A 20,573-nucleotide genomic window follows, 5' to 3' on the forward strand; every position below is an offset into this window, starting at 1 on the left:
ATTTTTAAGAAAAATGACTATAATACTAATTGTAACAATTATCTCAGAATCTGAATTTTTTAATAAAAATACTTTTCTAATAGATGGTTTTGATTATTATTAGTGGTAACAAAAGTGAGATTGAACAGTCTTATACAAGTAATCCGATCACGTTAGATCGAAAGATCGAAACTCTGATTCTGAAATAGCTTTACCTCAATGTATACTATTGTATTTATGGTATAACATTAGTGATCAATTAAAAAAAAAAAAAATACGTTCGAATATAGGGAAAAAATAAGGATGAATGGATAAACGTTGTTATGCCCAATAGATGTATGATGAAGAGGGTTTGAATTTATTCTTAACTCTTTATTTCAATTCATCTCCAGGGTAATGCCCAATCAATACGGCATCTAATCTAAGTTAATTGAATTTAGTTATTATTTTGAAATATATTTCAAAACTTTGAATTAGTAATGATTTATGTTTTATTTTAGGATTTGAAAATGGAGTTGAACTATGTAGTAAATATAATAAAGGTACTAAAGCCCTTAATATTACAAGAAATGTGGATAAAATACATATTCACTGCTCATTAGTGGATAGTTCCGTTTTGAATGGGAATAAAACCACTGATGTGATCTGGAGTTTTGCTCAAAAACAGAACCTGGAACGCTAATCTGTGAGATTCTTATTGAAAGGCAATATATTCCAATCAATCGAAACGAATATATAAACACGCTAAAAATGACCATAACTGATCTATTGGGTAGGTTAATTGATATGAATGGAGAGAATACTGAATATGTTTTGAATTTGAAAAAAATTTAATAAAATTAGTTAATAAAATTTATCTATAAATATTGTATTTGGCCATATGAACACTATGGTATTTGGCCATTTAAACACTAACAGAATTAAAGTGAGAGTATATGATAATAGATATCCACAAGAAAATTTTTAATGTGATTCCAGTGATACTAATGAAGATTATTCTTGGACTTATTAACGATTATATCAGGATATAGATATAAAAATGTTGATAGTGTAACAATTGTAAGCTACAATGATTTTAAAACAGTTTATCCTTTATTTTGTTTTGATGTTGCAAAGCATGAAACGAATATTTATCGAAGTGAATCAACTGCTGATATAGAAATTAAACTTGTATTAGATCAAGTACCCGCTAATAAATGCAACATTCACTGCGTTATATTTCCAGAAAGAAATGCAATCGTGGAAGTCATTGATAGTAAATTATATGTTAATATATAAATTATTTTCGATTTGTTAAATAAAATACATTAAGTATAGCAATAAAATTCATTTAGTGATAGATTTATATGAAGAAAGCGAAAGGTAGTTAACAGAAAAAAAAATTATTTCTGATTCAGAAATTTGTTTAATAATCTATTCACCAAATAAATGGAGAAGCTTTTAAGAGAAATGAAAATGGAAAATATTACAGTTTTTTCCTCGTGAAAAATATTTGAAACAGGCAAAATTAAATGGTTATAAATATTGCGTAAAGTCTGTAAAGTTTAACTCTTAAATGAAACCCTTCTTACTTTCCACACTATATTCTCCAAAGTTTAAAAATACAAACCATCTTTTTCCTATAGCTATACAAGCGATATGTTACTTATAAGCCATCTAACCAAATAACACGTCATTAACTAAACGCTCGATGAAAATTCTTTTCAAGTGAGTAATTAAAAAACCAGAGCTCCATTAAATAAGTCAGACACAATTGCGTACAGGATTCTGACATGTGTTTGGCTTTCTTCCCAGACAGCTTTCATTGAATGAAAGAAATGTGGGAAGAAAGCCAAAAATTATTTTATACAATATTCCCTTTCTTTGGGATTGTTTTTCTGGACTCCTTTTAGTTTTATAATTTTCGTTTGGTTAATGAATATTTTATTTTCTCGTATCTGTATAGTAATATTCTTAAAAATTTCGCTGGCTACTTCAGTTGAAACTGGATAGCCTTAACCAGTTGTGCCACGGACACTTGTCTAGAGTTATAAACTAATAGGATGTTAATATATAAATTATTTTCGGTTTGGAAATTACTTTAAAAAGATCATCAACTAATAAATGGAGAAACTTTGAAGCGAAATGAAAATGGAAAAAAAATACAATCAATCTATTAAGAAAGAAAAATTTAGATATTGGAGCAGACTACTCGATTAAAGGGATGAAATGTGTAAAAACTAAATACGGAAATATACTCGTTATCATTATTGATTTTAAAGGGTTGACCTATTTGTACCTAAGCTTTAGATTCTAAAGCAGCTGATCTTGAAAAGAAATTACAAAAACTAGATAATGCTATGAATTTAAAAGTTATTGACAGAAAAAATAAAGATATATAAATTATTTAGATAATGATATTGAACTATCAACTAAATATTAAATTATATTAAATTATTACATTTCATCTGTAGAATAGGAAAAATATTGAATATAAGTGAAATATGCATCAATTTCTTATATCATAAGACCTGTTTTGATTATGAAAACTTATGATGGGAATGCTTGAAAATGAAGACTGTTCATTTAAAAATCGTGTAAATTTGGTTGAGAAAGGGGTAAATTGGTGGGGTGATCTAGGTGAGGCAGTCCCTGTATATTGCTATACTAATTTTAATGTTTCGTTTAACTTTAATAATAAAAGAACCTACTAAAAATATTCCTGGAAATCAAGAAGCATGAGACATCAATTTCTACCGCCCCTTTCTCTAGAACTAATTCTATATTTATCTGAAGGGTCAATGAGAGTTAGGAAGGTTCGACACTAAAATACCCTCTTTGAGGCATCTACACCTCCACGCACTTCTCCTCCTTCACCCCTCTACCCATCTGGGGATTTTTCCTAGAGAACATGCCGGATCCCTTGCTTACGGTGTAATTTTTCCCAAAACATCTTCTTGCAACAATGCTTGTTATAGCTTTAACGGGAATAGTATACCCCTTCAATGACTTTATAACTCCTGCCTTTTAGTTCTCACCAGAGGAATGACCATGAGTACTAACGCAATCATGTGGACACTTGAATAGACTCAGTGGCGTCATTAAGGGGGCAAGAGAGGGGGTGGGGGGGGCAGTTTTCCCCCCAGTAATTTGGGTGGGGGGGAAACTAATTTATTAATTATTGCTCGTTTTAAGTGTAAAATTTGCTCTTTACTATGAGCATATAATTTTTTTTAAAATTAATCCATGCTCGTTTTTAACATAAGGAAAACGAGAAAATTAGGGGTCATACACTTCATAATATGTTCTACATTGACATATTTCGAACTATACTGCCTTTGAAACCTTATCATCAAGTAAATATGAGCCGAGTTGATGGAAAAATTGAAAACATTTCTATGCTTCCTGTCTCATTACATTTGCTCAGGTCAATTTTTTCCCTGATATTTTAGGTGCTTTTAATTCCTAAATTATATCAGTTCAAGAATAGATTCTCTTGTTTTAAAAATTTCAAAAGTGGAAATGATTTGAAGATTAAGTATTGAGAATAGATTAATCTTTAATTTTTAATCATTAGATTAATTGAAGATTAAGGATTGAGATAAGTATGATACTAAAAGATTGAGAATAAGCAGGTAGATATACAGTGAATATAATTTCCTAAATCAAAAAGAAATAATTAAAAGAGGAAATAAGACTTCGTGCTTCTTATAATGATTAATTTAAAAGATTTTTCCACAAACCAAGTTTTGCAAAGAAAAGTAATGTGATACATTTAGCCAAAAATGAGCAGAAATAAAGTCAAATAACCTTACAAGCGTAAAACTACCACAAATCACTATCAATAAATAAATTAAACTCAAAATGAACAGAAATTATAACAAAGAGCCAAGTCAAACTCAAAATGAGCAGAAATTAACATTAGTAGGGCTGGTAACCCCCATGCCTTCTCAAGAACAGAACACAATTTGTTATTTACTAAAAAAAAAAAAAAAAAAAAAAAGCCCTGGTTTGCCAGATTAATTGACATATATTTATTTCTGAAAGTTTTGATAATTATTTGTTCATGAAAGTAACAAAAGTGAAAACATTTAAAATTTATTTTGTTTTCAAGTAAAGCGCATATTATAGGTTTTTTGTTTAATTGAAACCATTTGAAACGTTTGCTAAAAGTTAAACTTTAATACCCTTAGTGTCATTACTTACAGTAAGTGTAGTGGTAGTATCAAAAGTGCCTTCTGGCTAGTTCAAAATCCCCCACAACTTACCCTTAAATGGCTAACTTAATAATATAAGTTGTTCTTCAGATATTACTTTGTCACCTTTTTGAAAATCCACATGCTCATAGTTTGTTTCGATTTATGTCAACATTCGCCTATATATTCCTTAAAAGCTTCACCTTATTGCGCGTAGCTTCCACAGTTGCATTAGTTGTAGCAGCATTAATGGCAGTATACGCATTGCACCTTTGGTTTCTTCAATATTCCCTTCAACACACGCCGAAAGTTTCAGCTTAATACCGTCAACCATTCCTGAAGAATTTCTGATGCATCTGCTTGACAACCTGTGTGGGCATAGTGTGTGGGGAATATGAGTAGTAGCAATGTCATTAGGATGTAAATATTTTCTTTTGGTTACAACTTCACGCACCAAATTGTTCCAAAGATATTGCTGTTACACCCTTTTGACAACCTACATACAGACAGCATGTTTTGATTCAGTTCACCTTTCCCCTTCAAAATTCCTTGAAAATTTCACCTTCATGCCCTTAGGCATTGTTGTTGTCGTAGTCCTAATATTAGTACTTATGTTACTGGTAACAGAATTGAATAGGGGTAGTACTAGTCGCAGAAGTAGCATTAACATATTTCCTTTTGGTCAGTTGAGAATCCCTCTCATCCAGTCCAGGAGGTTCAAACTTAATAACATTAGCCTTAGACATGACATTACTGGTATATCCTTTTGATAACCTGTATCTTCATATACTTCTTGAAATTTCCATCTCAATGCTCGTAACCTTACAAGTAGTTGCAATAGAAGTAGTTGTAGTAGAAGTAGTAGTAAATGCAGTAGTAGCAGTAGTTTTAACAGTAGTGTGCACATATTGCCTTTTGGTGAGACAATCTTCCCCTTTAAGCCTTCTCTGAAAGTTCCAACTTAATACCCAAATCAATTCTTGAGATACGCTATTTGACAGTGTGTATGCCATAGCGTATTTTGATTTAGTTCAAATTTCTCCTCAATATTTTAAATGAAGTAGTGTGGTAGTAGCAGTGGTGGCAGTTGTCGAAGTATTGGTACCATGAAAATATTGCCTTTTTGATCATATGCCTTATCATTTTCTGATTTTTCTAAATCAATATACTCGGTTATTCCTGTGTTACACCCTTTTGAAAATCCGTATACACATAACGTGTTTTGATTTATTTCAACACTCTCCTCAACATTCTCTGAAAGGCTCAGCTGAATGCCCTTTGTCTACTTTGACAGTAAAGTTCAAACATGTACATCTTTCTCAATAACTTATACGGTACTATGTGTAAACAATGAATGAATTGCCTAATTTACAGCCCTTGTCCTGAGGACTGTTGGGAGATTGACATCCCCAAAGACATTGCTACTGGGCTTTCAACAAGGCTGAACAACATAGGTCTCTAAGAATTTCAATCGAACATCTTTTGGGGAATGATAGGCTCGGGGGGGGGGGGGGGCTGATTGCCCTCAGTTTATTTATGACTCTTAAAGAGGGCACTAAAACTTCCGACTTTCAATCCCAGTAATTTGTAAGGAACGAAAGAAAGTAAGGAACGACGTTAAAACTTAAAACGAACAGAAATTATTCCGTATATGAAAGGGGCTGTCCCCTCCTCAACGCCTCGCTCCTTACACTAAAGTTTTTTATTGTTTAAAAAATAGAGTTGTGAGAAAGTCAAACTTTAGCGTAAAGAACGAAGCGTTGAGGAGGGGACAGCCCCTTTCATATACGGAATAATTTCTGCTCGTTTTAAGTTTTAACGTCGTTCCTTACTTTCTGTTAAAAAAACTTATTTTTTCATTTAATAAAAAAAAAGAATGGGTTGGTACCGTTTATATGCGCACTCAAATTTCTAAATTGTAAGAAAAATATACATATTTTGTTTAAATTTATTTTATTCTATTCTCAAACTTGTTTACTTGTTTACTTGAAACTTGTTTAATTCTATTTGTTTACTTGAAACTTGTTTAATTCTATTTACCAACGTTTTTATTAGTAATAAATATACGTAACTTACGAATTAACTTACGTAACGATCATCTATATTAATATATTTTTAATACGTATATTAGGGGGCTCGCCCCCTAGTCAATGCCTCGCTCTTTAAGCTAAAGTTCGAATTTCGTTCCTATTCTTTAAAAATGACCCCTTAATCAAACAGGCCGTTATTTAGAATAAATAGCTCTTATTAAAGTACTAAAAAATCTTTGTATTAAAGAGCGAGGTATTGACTAGAGGGTGAACCCAATCATACACGTAATATTTTCTGTTCGTTTTAAGTTTTGATGTTACTCCTTATTTTCAGTTGTTAAACTTGTTTTTTTTTTTTTTTATTTAATTTCTTATCTTTTTTTTAAATAATGCTGGGAAATCCGGCACCCCCTTCATAGCAATGTCTCTTCCCCCATGAAAACTTCCTTCATGGAAAGATCTTCCCAAATAACCCCTGACCCAACCACCCCCCTAATACCAGAATAAATTCCCTTTGAAAACGTCTGTATACTTCCAAATAACCAATACTATCTGTCAAAATTGGGTAAAGTTCATGGCTTTCAGCCCTCCCTCTGGAGACTTCGGGGTACTAAGTCATCCTAAAGGACATACTTATCATATTTTCAACCATGCTGAACAAAATGGCTATCTCAAAATTTTTATCAGGTGACTTTGGGAAAAAATGAGCATGGGAGGAGGCCTAGTTGCCCTCCATTTTTTTGGTCACTTAAAAAGGGAGTTAGAGATCTTAATTTCGGATCCAATAAGTCCTTCCACAATATTCTAGGACCACTGGGTCGATACGACCACCCCTGGTAAAAAAAAAAAAAAAAAAAAAAAATAAACACGCACCCGTGATCTTTCTTCTGGCAAAAAATGCAAAATTCCACATTTGTATAGATAGGAGCTTGAAACCTCTACAGTAGGGTTGTATGATACGCTGAATATGATGGTGGGATTTTCATTAAGATTCTATGACTTTTAGAGGGTCTTTCCCACTTTTTTCGAAAATCAGCCAAATTTTCTCAGGCGCATAACTTTTGATGGGTAGGACTAAACTTGATGAAATTTATATATTTGAATTCAGCATTGAAATCTGATTCTTTTGATGTATCAATTGGTATCAAAAACCCGTTTTATAGAGTTTCGGTTACCATTGAGCCGGGTCGCTCTTTACTTACAGTTTGTTACCACGAACTGTTTGATTGTTATCAGTTTGATCATTCAGCACTAGAACACCGAACTTTGTTTGTGAAGAGAATTATAGACATAAAGACAATATTCAGTGTAACCCCCTCCGGAAATGTATACCCCCAAACCCTGATTTACACGAGAAAAACTTTTCAGTTATCTTTATAGAACTCGTTTTTTTAAACACAAATACGAAGGGGAAGGTAATTTTCAAACTCAAGGAATCAATTTTCCCTTCCAATTGGCATCCATGGCAAGTTTTGATTAATATAAGGTTTCTGCCGCAATGATGCCAAGAATTGTTCAGATTTTCTGGATATTCTTTGTCAAACAATACCCAACAGATAGGATAATAATTCGAACTTTATTTTTCGAATACTTTCAAATTTGAAATACGGTCATTATTTAAATGTGGGGAATATGTCACAAAATAATGTTATACAATCTGTGGTAATACTTTGACTTATCCTGTACCTTTACTTAGACAACGCTATTGCACTGCCTATGGTTTTTGTTTCGGCTTTATATGGCCCGCTGTTATCAATGCTATTTATTAATATAAATCAGCGGAATCACAAACAAATAAATTTTATAAGAAATAATAAGTAATATTTCAATAAATCACATATATTAAAAGTTTAGTACAGCAAATTAAATCTTACAGAGTTAAAATCCATTCAAAATTACGAGCAAGGGAATAGCTCAATACCTGGGGCTATTAGAATAGAGCTTAGCTCAATTATGAGATTGAACATCCTGTGCTGGGGGAAGTGGAGGGGGGATATGTACTGCAGCATTAGTGGTGAACTGGCTTAATAAAATACGAGTGTATATGACATTTATCTTCGGGCACTCGAAAGCTTGTTTACGCTATACTACTGTCGTCTGCAGCAGCTCATTACCAACTTGAGTAGCACCTACTTCAATAGCACCCCCTCTTGCACCCCCACCCCCTAATAAAAATACTGTAGCTAAGCCCCTGAATAGATTATATGGGTCTTGCCAAAGCAAAAAGAGGGCAGGCATAATAAATGATAGGGTAGATGTATAAGGTTTACAATAAGTGGCGTAATTTCGTCAAAATCCTGGGGGGGGGGGAGTTGGAGCTGACTTTTGTTTGGGGGAGCAAACTTGGGTTTGGGGAGGAGTTTACCTCCCTGCCCCATTGCAAATTACGCCCCTGTTTACGATGGTAAACAGGGATATAGTAGAAGGTTTTGCGGCTCAAACAAGAAGTCTCAGCTTTTGAAAATGAAATATTAATTTCTAAACACTTGGATAAACTACAGGGGGTCTTACACGGGCTAAAAGAGGGCACACATACTAAATAAAGGTGCTGATACAACAGGTTCATAATGGTAGAATAAATTTATTTAGCTGAAATTTTTTGGAACAGTGAAGAAATCCCAATATACGAGAGTGATACACAAATTTATGGACACTTGGTGCATCTTCCCCAAGTAAAGGAAGACAAGTGGGGACTTACGGTGAAGCGCTGAGTTATGTTCAGAAAATTGTTGCCAAAATAACTTTGCACAAAAGTAGATGATTCATCCCAGCAGAGGCACAACCCTTATTAAATTTGCATAGATATTAAGTTAAAATTAACTCAATTCATATTAAAAGGGAAGAGAGTAGGATATTCAGATCAGTTTATTTTCTTCAAGTAATTTATAGTCACTCAAAGAAAGATTGAAGACCCCTTTATTTCTTCTTCTACTACTACTGCTAACAACTCACCGCAGCACCAAACCGCCTGAGGCCAACACAGCTACGCACGCTCCTTCTCCCCCCCCCCCCCCAATCTATTCAAAGTCTCCCTCTTTGCACCCGCCAACGAAGTTCCTATTTCCTTTAAATCTTTCTTTATGACGTCCTCCCACCCCAGACGGGGACGACCTGCTTTCCGTTTAGCCCTAGACAGTTGGCCGAAAGAAACAATCTTCAGCAATCTGTCATCCTTCATCCGCAAAACGTGCCCTAGCCACCTCAACCTTTCTTTCACTATAGCCCTAGAGAGCGGTATTGAACCACATTTTTCGTATAGCCTATTGTTTGAAATAAAGTAAGTCAGCGGAGCACCCAGAACAGTCCGAAGGCAATTTCTCTGGAAAACATCTAGCAAATCTTCATCTGCTTTTTGGAGCGTCCATGCTTCAGAGCCATATTTGATCCCTGTCATCACTGTAGCTTCTAATATTCTAATCTTGGTTTGCAGACTTATCTTCCTATTCAACCAGACTTTTTTTTTACTGTGGAAAAACACCCTGAGCCTTGGCTATTCCACTTTTAACATCTTCACTGCTCCCACCATCTTTACTAATAATACTACCAAGGTAAGTGAAGCTGCCCACCTGGTCAATCTTTTCATTACCCAATGTCAACTTTTCATCTTCACTTATTCCTAGCCTTAGTGACTTAGTCTTCCAAACATTAATTTTCAAACTAATTCTAGCACCCTGAACTCGCAAAACCTCTAAAACTTCATTCATTTTGCTCACACTTTCATCTAGGATGCATGTATCGTCCTATGGAACAATTTGCTTTGGAGAGTGTTCTTAAAAACTTTCTCTTGTCTTCATTAAATGTAGTATCAGTGCAACTAATTAATCTTGATTGCATGAGACAAAAATCAAATCTAAGATTTAAGGTGAATTTAAAGAAGCAACTATTAAAGATTTTTTTTTAGTGTTTTGTTTTATTCACTTTTGATGATGGATTATAAATCAATCAATTCAATCAATCAATCAATTTACTCAATCAATCAACTCAACAAAATAGACTTCAATATAAACTCCCCCGTAAGGCTCTATGGCCAGGAAAAAAACAGGGGAGAAACAAAAATGAAACAAATACATGAAAAACAAAAAAATTTTCAACATCATACATTCACACCTTTAAGAGACTCAACACAATAAAAAAAAAAAAAAAAAAAAAAAAAAAAATACAATGATCCACATATAAAAAAAAACAGAAAAAAAATCCAAAAATCAAAAACTAAACATGGGACTACCAAGCAATCAATTTATTCCGCGTGGACTACCCTATGATCAATCAATCAATCAATTTATTCAACCAATAAATTTACGACAAAAACACTTCAATATAGAACCCCCCGTAAGTTTCTATGGCCAGAAAAAAAACAGAGGAAAAAGAGAAATGGCACAAATACTAAAAAAAAAGAAAAAAAAGAAGTATTTTCAGTATAATGCATTTCAACCTTTCAAAGACTCAATACACACACACAAAACAAAAAAGAAGAGAAAAAAAACAAAAAAATACTTAAAAGACCCAAACAAAAAGCGATTTTTATGAGACCCCTCCCCCCCAAAACAAAAAAAAGGGTATAGGACAATCGAATAAATGAGACAAAATTCCAAATATATTTTTTAAACTAAGCCGCAAAGAATAACAGACAAACTCAGTACCCCTCACAACAAACGTTTCCAACCCAGGCCAGGATCCCCCCCACCAAAAGAAAAAAATAAGAATAAAATTAAAAAAAATTTAAACATGAAAAATGAAGACATTAAAAAAAAAATTAATTCTTTTGAAACTACCAAACGAGTGACATTCTTGAGCTGACTCAGGTAGGCTATTCCAAACGATAAGACAAGCAGTTAATGGATTAAAGTCAGACCTCACCGATGGAGTAAATACAATATTAATAAACCTTGAATTGCGAAGATGATGCGAAGACTTATCAGTGACGAAAGAAGGAGTAGTTTGAAGGGCTATGGGAGCATCACCATGAATTTGATGAAAAGTGAAAGACGCGCACGAAAGAATGTAGAGAGACTGCAAATCAAGTAATGAACTAGTTGGGTTGGATGTAGAACAATTTGTTCCCTGTATAAGCCTCCTTGCCTTATCATATAACTTAGAAAGTGGTTTCAAAAAAGAAGAGAAAGTTGACATTCATATTGTAGAGCAATAAGAGACGTAGGACTGAACTAAGCAATGGAACAGAATTTTTAAAACTGATCCAGGAAAAATGTGTTTTAGCTTCCTCAAAATTCCAAGACTCCTTGAGATCTTCATATTACTTAGTACAATATGATGCTTGAATGAAAGGTTTTCATTGAGAGGAATACCGAGAAATCGCACATATCGTTCTCAGACTCAGTTCCTACTACAGTACCAATGGTGCTGTCATCAGCGAAAGCAACGAGAGTGTCTAAATCCTGCGAAAACGATGGATTTTTTTTACATTGAAAGATTCAGGATGACATAGGCGACAGCAAACTGTAAGTTTTTGATTCTTAACCGCAACTATAAGGTCATTAACATAAATCAAAAACAGAAACAGTCCAAGAACAGAGCCTTGAGGAACACCAAACTCAACTTCAGACGAAAAGCGGGAAAGGGAATCTACGAAGATAGTTCTACCTGACAAATAGGAATCAAACTAAGCATGAGCCTGTCCTCTTTAACCATTGTGTGATAGCTTATACAGCAGAATCTCATGAGTTAAAGAGTCAAAAGCATTACGGACATCTAGGAATATAGCTGCAGGAATCAAACCAGAGTCAAGTGCAGTGTGGAGAAAATTTAAAAAAGTTACACACGCATGCTCCGTAGAATGTTTAGCTCGGAAGCCAAACTGAAAATCATGAAAAAATCTTTTAGCCTCTAGAAAAGCAAGTAGACGGGAAAGCATGGTCTTTTCAAAAATTTTGCTAAAAACAGACAGCAAAGATATAGGACGATAATTGGCTGGATCACTTCTCGGTCCACCTTTATATAAAACAATAACTCTAGCTCGCTTAAGAGGACTGGAGAAAATTCCATTTTCAAAAGAAATATTTATAAGCTTTGTCAATGGAGAAATAATTGAAGGAAGAATGAATTTAACTACCATAGTTGGAATACAGTCAGGGCCAGACGACGACGAACCTTTCATACTATTTACAATCCTGGCTACTTCAACAACAGAAGCAGGATTCACGATTCTTTTTTTTGTGTATTTTGTTTTTGTATACCTATGATGGGATGGTCTCCCATGCCCCTCCTGCCCAGTATTTCGTTTCTTCCTTGTTTCTTAGGTTTTTTGTTATTATTTGTTTTTGGTTAATCACGTTAATTTTCCTATTATTACTATCATTATGATGAGATGTTTTATTTTTTTCAATGTCCTATTATTTACATACCCAACTTTACGAGCTCTATTTTCTGTTGGGGGTTATTGTTTTTTTTGTATTTTTGAGTGAATTAAATAAATAAATTAAAAAAACGGATGGCGTGTGCTTTTTCAAGAATTTTTCAAAGTACCCTCTACTTAATGAATCGCCTTGTTCTGCTCTGTAGATTTGCACGGGAGAAATTACCTTACAACATCCCTGTAAACACTTTTTGTTGACTTTACTAAAAGGAATGTCTATAGACAAATAAAACTTGATAACCTGACTAACAGCATTTCAAGTAGGCCTATGTTTCTAGGCTTACTGCCACGATTTACGCCATAAAAGAAGCTTTGAGTTTCAGAAGGAGTTTTACCAAAAACCATGCTTGTTTCACTTGCATACATATACACCAAATTTACTTAAGGAGGGAAAGGGTCTCCAAAGATTAAGAGAGGCAAAATCTTCAAAATTCTCAAAAATAAGTAAATTACGAAGCATAACAATTCCAAAGTATTTTTGAAACTACAAAATATAACCAGAATGTAATAAATAATAAGGACAATCGTAAGAATTTAGACTTCTGGGAGGGGGTAAGAACTAAAAAAATCTTTTAAGCAAAATTTTCGTCTTAAGGCAAGAAAACAGGTTGTTACACTGGGGGAGGGTTGTTACTATTTATAAAAATTTCAAAAAAAAGAGGAATTACATGAACGCCATAGAAAACTACGATAAAAATCTTGAAACTGTAGGGGCAGGGGTGAGTCGCAGAGAGCCCTAGATGTGTGTCTGGTGTTCTTGAAAAAAAATAGACACAATTAGGTACCTAAATAGTTTCTAGTGGCCATGCAAAAGTTTAGTCAATAACCAGAATCAAGGGTTCTTACGTCCTTAAAAAAAATTCCATTCTATGTGATGTGTATTAAAATACAGTATAAAATGTATCTTTAGAACTATTTATTAATAGAAAAACCAGCGAACGCAGTTTCAAAAATTGCGCTATTTGGTGTTTGTTGTCGTAACCTCGTACAGATCAAGCTGTTGATACCAAAACGATTTAAAAATTCCTATTTACTATTCGTACTGAACTATTTAAACTTGCACCGTACAGATGTCTTAATCATTTAGTCATAAACGAAGTGAGAATTTTCTATCTAAAAGGGGAAAGGTATAAGAAATGCATTAAGTTAGAAGCGTAAATTTCTCTCTGATGAAAGGGAATCTTTAATTAAATATGGAGGTTGAATTCCAATGAATTTCCAACAAAAAAAGTCTGCATAGGTTTCCTACGGCGGGTGGATGAAGAATAAATTAATATATATAAAAGATCCTCTTTACGTTTTATAAATTATTGAAAGGGCGCAGCTCTAGAAGAAACTTTTTCACCAAAGTGGAAATACTATTTTCGACAATTTTTTCATCAACAATGAAGTAGTTAAAAATGCGACCAAGTTAAAAAGTGACGAGTTAAAAAGTAATAGATACCACTAAGGTGTGCCGTTTTTTTTATATGTCCTATTCATGTAACGTTAATAGCTACAATTCTTCCAACTTGTGCCATAATATATGATTTAATGCTGTACTTTCATTTGGCAGTTTACATACTAAACGCCAAATGGATCAGCCAATTGGAAACCCAATTTCCCTAAACGGAGTTATATACATAAAAATCGCTTAAAAACATATAACTCGCATAAAAAAACATAAAAATCGCATAAAAACATATCGCATCTTTATCTGTAACTTTGATTTTCAGTTGGTCCGTGAAGCTCAAAATGAAAACACGGCTTTATTTCTCGTCAAATAGTTAGTGGCAACGAACTGAAGGTAAGGAGTGACGCGGCTCAACAGCAACTAAAGCTCTAAAAAACGAAATTTTGCTATCATTATAGATATATCAAAGAAATGACTTATTATGCTGATTCCAAATATATAAGATTCATTAAACTTAGTGCTACCCATCAAAGGCTACGAGCCTGAGAATATTTACCTGATTTTCAAAGAAACACCTCCTAAAAGACAAAGAATTTTAATGAAAATCACACCATCCGATTAAGCATATCAGAGAACCATACTGTAGAAATTTCAAATCCTATCTGGAAAAATGCGGAATTTTGTATTTTTACCAGAAGAAAGATCACGGACGCGTGTTTTTTTTTTTTTTAATTGACCAAACACATTAGAGGGAAGATTGCACCCTTCCCACGCTCTTTTATCCCAAAATTTGTCAAATCAAAATTTTGAGATAGCCATTTTGTTCAGAATAGTTGAAAGGTAGAATAAATATGTCTTTATAGATGGACAAAACCCCGCAGAACCACTGGAGGAAGGGCCGCAAGTTATGAAGTTTGCCTGTTGTTTAAATATAGTATTTTTTATAGGGAAATGTATTGACATTTTCCTGGAGAGGGATAACTTTCTGGGGAGGTATTTTCTACGGAGAGAATTTCCCATTGGGATGGAAGTTTTCGGGGATGAACTTTCCAGGGTAAATTATACACGGGAGAAATTTGTTGGAATTCGCATCCAAAATTCGTTTTATTTGCCTTACTTTTTCGTTGGAAGCTCCATTTTACATGTGGAGATGCTGTGGGGGAATTGTCTGGGGAGAATTTTCAGCGGAGTTGGAATATTTTGGGGGATTTTTTCGTGAGGAGGATTTCCCACGGTAGAAATTCTCCCTGAAAGAAACATCACCAAGGAGAAATTCTCTATGGGGAAATTTTTTGCGACAGAAGCTTCCCATTTGAATTTCCGAAAAATATTTTCAACACAGGAGAGACTCCCCCATGCCCTTAAAAAGGATCAGAAATTAAACTAAAAAAAGTCTTTCTTCAAATGAAAGTATGCTAAGGAGTATTTTTCAGGTGGAATTCTAAGCAAGAAATTTTCTTCTGGGAATTCACAACAGGGAGGGAATTGTCAACCCAACTTACTATGGTGAAATTTTCATGAAGGGGGATATTTTCCACGGAGTAGAGCGGATTTCCTGGGATTATACCACGATCAGATTATAAAAACGATCAGAAATTGAATAAAAAGAACAAGTTTTCCTGTTGAAAGTAAGGAACAACATTTAAACTTAAAACGAACAGAAATTATTTCGTATATGAAAGGGGATTCCCCTTCCTCAATACCACACTCTTTGAGCTAAAGTTCGATCTTCTGTCTCAATTCTTTAAGAACGATTCCTGAAATACAAGGACAGTGTAATTAGAATCAGAACCTATTTGAAAGTTCTTTAAAACTGTAGTGTGAAAAGAGGGGTAGTGAGGAGAGGGCAGCCCCTCTCACACACCGAATAATTCCTGTTCATTTTAAGTTTTAATGTTTCTCCTTACTTTCTGAAGAATATTTTTTTTTAAATTTAATCTAGACTAAGATCAGGTAGGTACAGACACCATTGTATACTTGATGCTGTGGCTAAAAGCAAAATGCGTAATCATGCACACCTCAGTAGTACATGGGAAACCTAACGAATTTTTTAGACGACTTTGACGTTGACCCAGCCAAATTTGCAATCGTTTCACAGCATACGTCAATCCCAGTCCACTCAGCCTCGTGAAAATCACCTTGTTTATTTCATATTAATACTCCATTAAATTGGACTACGTTATAAACTCATATTCTGTAGTATAATAACCCTCTAAATCTGATTTGTCAAGAGGGAGTAATTTTTTTCAGGTGTCCGAAAATATGCAGCAAACATTCTGTGCCAATCGGAATGGAGCTTATATTCCTAAGTCTCTTAAAATAACAAAAAATAAAAAAAACTCTCGTTTGGTTATTGAATAAAACATTGTATGAGGATTGTATGGGGATTGAGTTAAATGTGGTTGAGTTAAACGGGATATGGTCGCTATGAAAACAAGCTTATCCTTGCCTTCAAAAATCCACGTACAAAAATTTGAAACAGCTTTGTATAATTGTGCCTAGTAATTGACTGGCAATCCCATCTATTCAAAGCTAATTCATATTTTTTTAGGGCTTTTTTCAACAAATTGGCAGCTCTGTAACGCGTCCGTTTACAGCAATCGCCCAAATCACGGGTGGGATGTCAGATATGGCTGATATGGACTACGAATATGATGATATTGACGGCGAATTAATTGAAACAAGCACAGAAGCTAGCTCTGCAGCTTTGAACACTCTTCCAAATCAAGTGCCCGACAACCCCTATGAAAATACAGAAAACGAGGGAACTCGTTTGTCATATGGTATAAACCCTCTTAGCACGAATCAGGTTGTACATCCTAAAGGAATTGCAGTGAAAAAGCCTTCAAATCAGGATTCATATCAACCCACAGTTTTCAATTCTGCACAGCCATCTTATAATTCACCTGCCAGGCCGCAAAAAAGTCAGTTCTATATTGCAAATGAAGTGAATACTCCTGGGCAAAGTCACTTAAACCCTTACTTGGCATCTAATGTTGAAATATTTAAACCAAGCCCAAATTCCAATTATTTTCAACCAAGTCTTCTTGAGAGTATATCTTACCATAATCTTCGGTCAAAATCAAAAGAACAAAAAGTGCACAACTCATATTCTTCCCCACCATCAAAATCTCGACATCCACAAAGACTTAACCCGTTGGATCTTCAATCAGAAAAATCGTTGCGATTGATAAAAGATGTTCCAAAAGAGGAGCCAGTTCTGCAATCAATCAATGAACTGTCATCCATAGTTGAAGCTAGCCCTTATCCCACAGCCCAACCAAACCAAATAAAAGTGACACCTGGTAGTGACTTAAATATACAGACAAAATTAAATAGTCCTTCTGGCGTTATAGTTTCCGATGGATATGTACATTCCATCCCTAGCAAGAAATTGACACATCCTGATGTAACATCTCCTACTGAACCAAGTAAATGGCAACACATAGGTAGTGGAGTGCCGAAAAAACAGGTTTTGCCCTCGGATTTTAGCATACGACGCGCAAAACTGCTTGAAAGATCTATAGCAAAAAGTAAGAGAACTCTGAGTGATGCGAAAAAATTGGATGAGTTAAATTATGAAGACTATAACACAAAGGGTGGAATGCAAAAGGAGTTTGATGCCCCCAACCGTAGTAATGTAGAAGATAAGAGAAGACAATTCCATGAGGTTCAATCTAGAAGTTTTTCTTTTAATAAAGTTGAAAGCAAGATAAGAAAGCTTGCTATTGCGGCAAGACGAGGAATAGTGAAGTTGTTTGTCAAAAAGAAAAACCGAAAGCGAAGACTTAGACGAAAAAGGAAAAAATATAGGAAAAGATATAGTGCCAGTTGAATTTGACTTTGATATTAAACCGAAATTTAACATTTTTTTAAGATTAGTTATAATGAATAAGCTCAGTGGAATAAATTCACGAAAATTACGGGGAGGAGGAGCAAAATGTATAGTTCAAAATATAGGTAAGGGGGGGGGGGATTTTTCGTTCATTTACATTTTTAATGAAAATACCAAAAATGTATTTTTCAGTAAAAACGCCCCAAAATAGATATTAAAAAAACCTGGATGAGGGGGGGGGAGTCCAGTGTTAAATTCTCTTTTGTCCTCCCAACCTAGTGATCCCTAAAGGCGTTGCGTAATGTTTAACTTTTTTGCTAACGACCTTCACAGAGTTTTAGGCGCACTAATAGCAAACTCTTTGAGCAACCATAATATGGGCGTTCGGTTTGTCGAAAGGATGTATCAGTAATATATAAGGAACCAGCTCAGAGTATTAAATCAAAACTTTCAGAACATGTTGAGGGAGATGTTGGAATAGCCATAAGGCGCTACGTGCATACTACCGCTATTGCTACTAGTGCTACTACGACCACTACTGCTAATGGAGCTAAGGGTATTAAAGTAAAACTTTTTGGGACTGTTTAAAGGGATATTGAACTAAACAAAAGCACATCATGTAAATGTAGGTCGTCAAAAGGGCAAATGAGCAAAATCTACGGAATAGCTTAGAGAATTAAGTTGAAAATTTTAGGACAATTTGAGGGGGAAGTTGAACTAACCAAGGGCGCTATGTGCATACTACTGCTATTATTACTACTACTACTACTAAACCGTTGTGACTATTGCTACTACTTAGGCTAAGGGTATTAAGGTGAAACTTTCAGGAAATGTTTAGGGGGATTTTGAACTAGATCAAAACACACTACTATACCCTGACGATATGCCGATTTATCTCCGGCGTTTAGCCAATTAAAGACACACCAGCATGGAGAAAAATTTCAATGACACGTGGCTGAACCTAATCCATAGCGGCAGCTGGTACTATCGGCATGGTGGCGCACCGCCGGTCTGTATATAGGCCTATTTAGTCTTGTGTTTCTACAGTGATTTATTTATTTCAGTGTGCTAAGTAAGCTAACGTGCTAACTAACTTCGTAACAGTCTATAGATATTGCGTTTTAACCAGAAAATGGGAATAAAAACTTACAGACGGAGAAGGCTGTGGCGTATTTTAGGGGAGGATGGGGGGGGGGGGTCTGAGCCCCAAGAACTTTCTCAGGATTTTTTCAGGAGCTTATTCTCCTACTGACTCCTCTTGATTTCTTGTCGCAGATTTCTTGTCGCCTATTTTGCCGCTGTTGGCTCAACTGTTTCTGCTCCTGCTGCTGAAGGAAACACCTCAGTATCAAATTGTCACTCCTCTCGTTTACTTCTTATAAATGAAATAATAAACAGGAACAAATTGAAGGTTTGTCTGATATGGAATTTCATTCTCTATATCTTAGAGAGATAATTTAATCACCTTAAGAAGTAAGATATAAAATCGTTACTACCCAGATAGGATTGTTTCCTTTTGGCACTATTTACAGCACGAAGAAAAAAGGTTTTGATTTTGGGCGGGAAAACTACTGGAAAAAGTACACTCTTTACTGGAAATCTGGAAATTCATTTTCATTGATTCCTGTCTGGTTTTTATTCAGTGTCTGTTCTGTCTTTGTAAAGTAAACTTCGAAAGGTTAGATTTTCTTTTTTTTTTTCTTTGTCTTCTTTTTTGTTTAGCACTTATCCCCCCCCCCCCTGCGAAATGTTTGTCCGACTCGTAAAAACGCAACAAAAATAATATAAACAAATTTTTGATGCGTTTTTTAAAGTTTTTTATTAGGACTATCAGATGATTCAAATATTTATATGAGAAAAATTTAACCTGGTAGTCTTGAATTTGGGATAGTTCCATTAAATTATTCTTTTAAAATGCTCATGAGCAGAGACCTTGCCAAAATCATCAAATTCAGATAATGCCAGTTTTATCAGGAAATTTTTGTACAGATTAAAACATGTTACAATATTAATTGCATAAGTTGAGTTTCCATATCATAGGCAGCGCAATAGCGCTGCCAAGTAAAAAATGATGTTGGTACAATGTATTGTTTATTTATTATTTGTTTTTCTTTAGACCAGGGTACTTCATATTGAAGGAGAGTTGTTGTAGAAACTCAACTTATGCAATTATTCATAATTTATTTGAAGAGGCTGACAACAGTATTTTTTTTCCCCTTTACAGATCTTATTTTACTTTTATACATCTGTTTAAGTTATAAGGCAGTTTGTGGTAACGAACCGTAAGTAACACGTCATTCGGCCAAATTCTAACCAAAACTTTAAACAACTTTAAATTAATAATCGAAACTCTAATAAACAAAATTTTGGCAACAGTAGATTCATGAAAAGAATTGGCTTTTCATGCTGATCCTAAATATATAGAATTTATTAAGTTTAATGCTACCCATCAAAAGCTACGAGCCTGAGAAAATTTGCATGATCAAAAAAGGGGAGAAACATCCCTTAAAAGTCGCGGGATCTCAATGAAAATTATGCCACCAGATTCAGCGTATCAGAGAACTCTACTTTAGAGCTTCTATCAGAGAGCTTCCATCTGCAAAAATGGAGAATTTTGATTTTTTCGCCAGAAGAAAGATGACGGATCCATGTTTATTTACTTATTTTTTATTTTTATTTGTTCTTTCCAGGGACAATCGTGTCAAAACAATGGTCCTGTAAAATCGGCAGAGGGCTCATTTGAACGTAAATTAAAACTTCTAGTGCCCTTTTTAAGTGACCTCAAAAT

The 20,573-nt window shown here is 34.4% G+C and overlaps 1 protein-coding gene across 1 annotated transcript in view; it reads left to right on the forward strand.

Moving 5' to 3' along the window:
- Nucleotides 1–17,814, forward strand: part of LOC148953305 (uncharacterized) — a 75,271-nt gene extending 57,457 nt beyond the window's left edge. The window contains exon 5 of the mRNA XM_089087613.1: nt 16,502–17,814. Coding sequence (XP_088943739.1) covers nt 16,502–17,785 — 1,284 coding nt within the window. The 3' untranslated portion in view covers nt 17,786–17,814. The remainder of the gene's footprint in view (nt 1–16,501) is intronic.
- Nucleotides 17,815–20,573: the final 2,759 nt, after the last annotated feature.

Source organism: Artemia sp. Qi Xiang Cuo, chromosome 4 (assembly GCF_049724085.1).
Source record: "Artemia sp. Qi Xiang Cuo chromosome 4, ASM4972408v1, whole genome shotgun sequence".
Lineage (NCBI taxonomy): Eukaryota > Metazoa > Arthropoda > Branchiopoda > Anostraca > Artemiidae > Artemia > Artemia sp. Qi Xiang Cuo.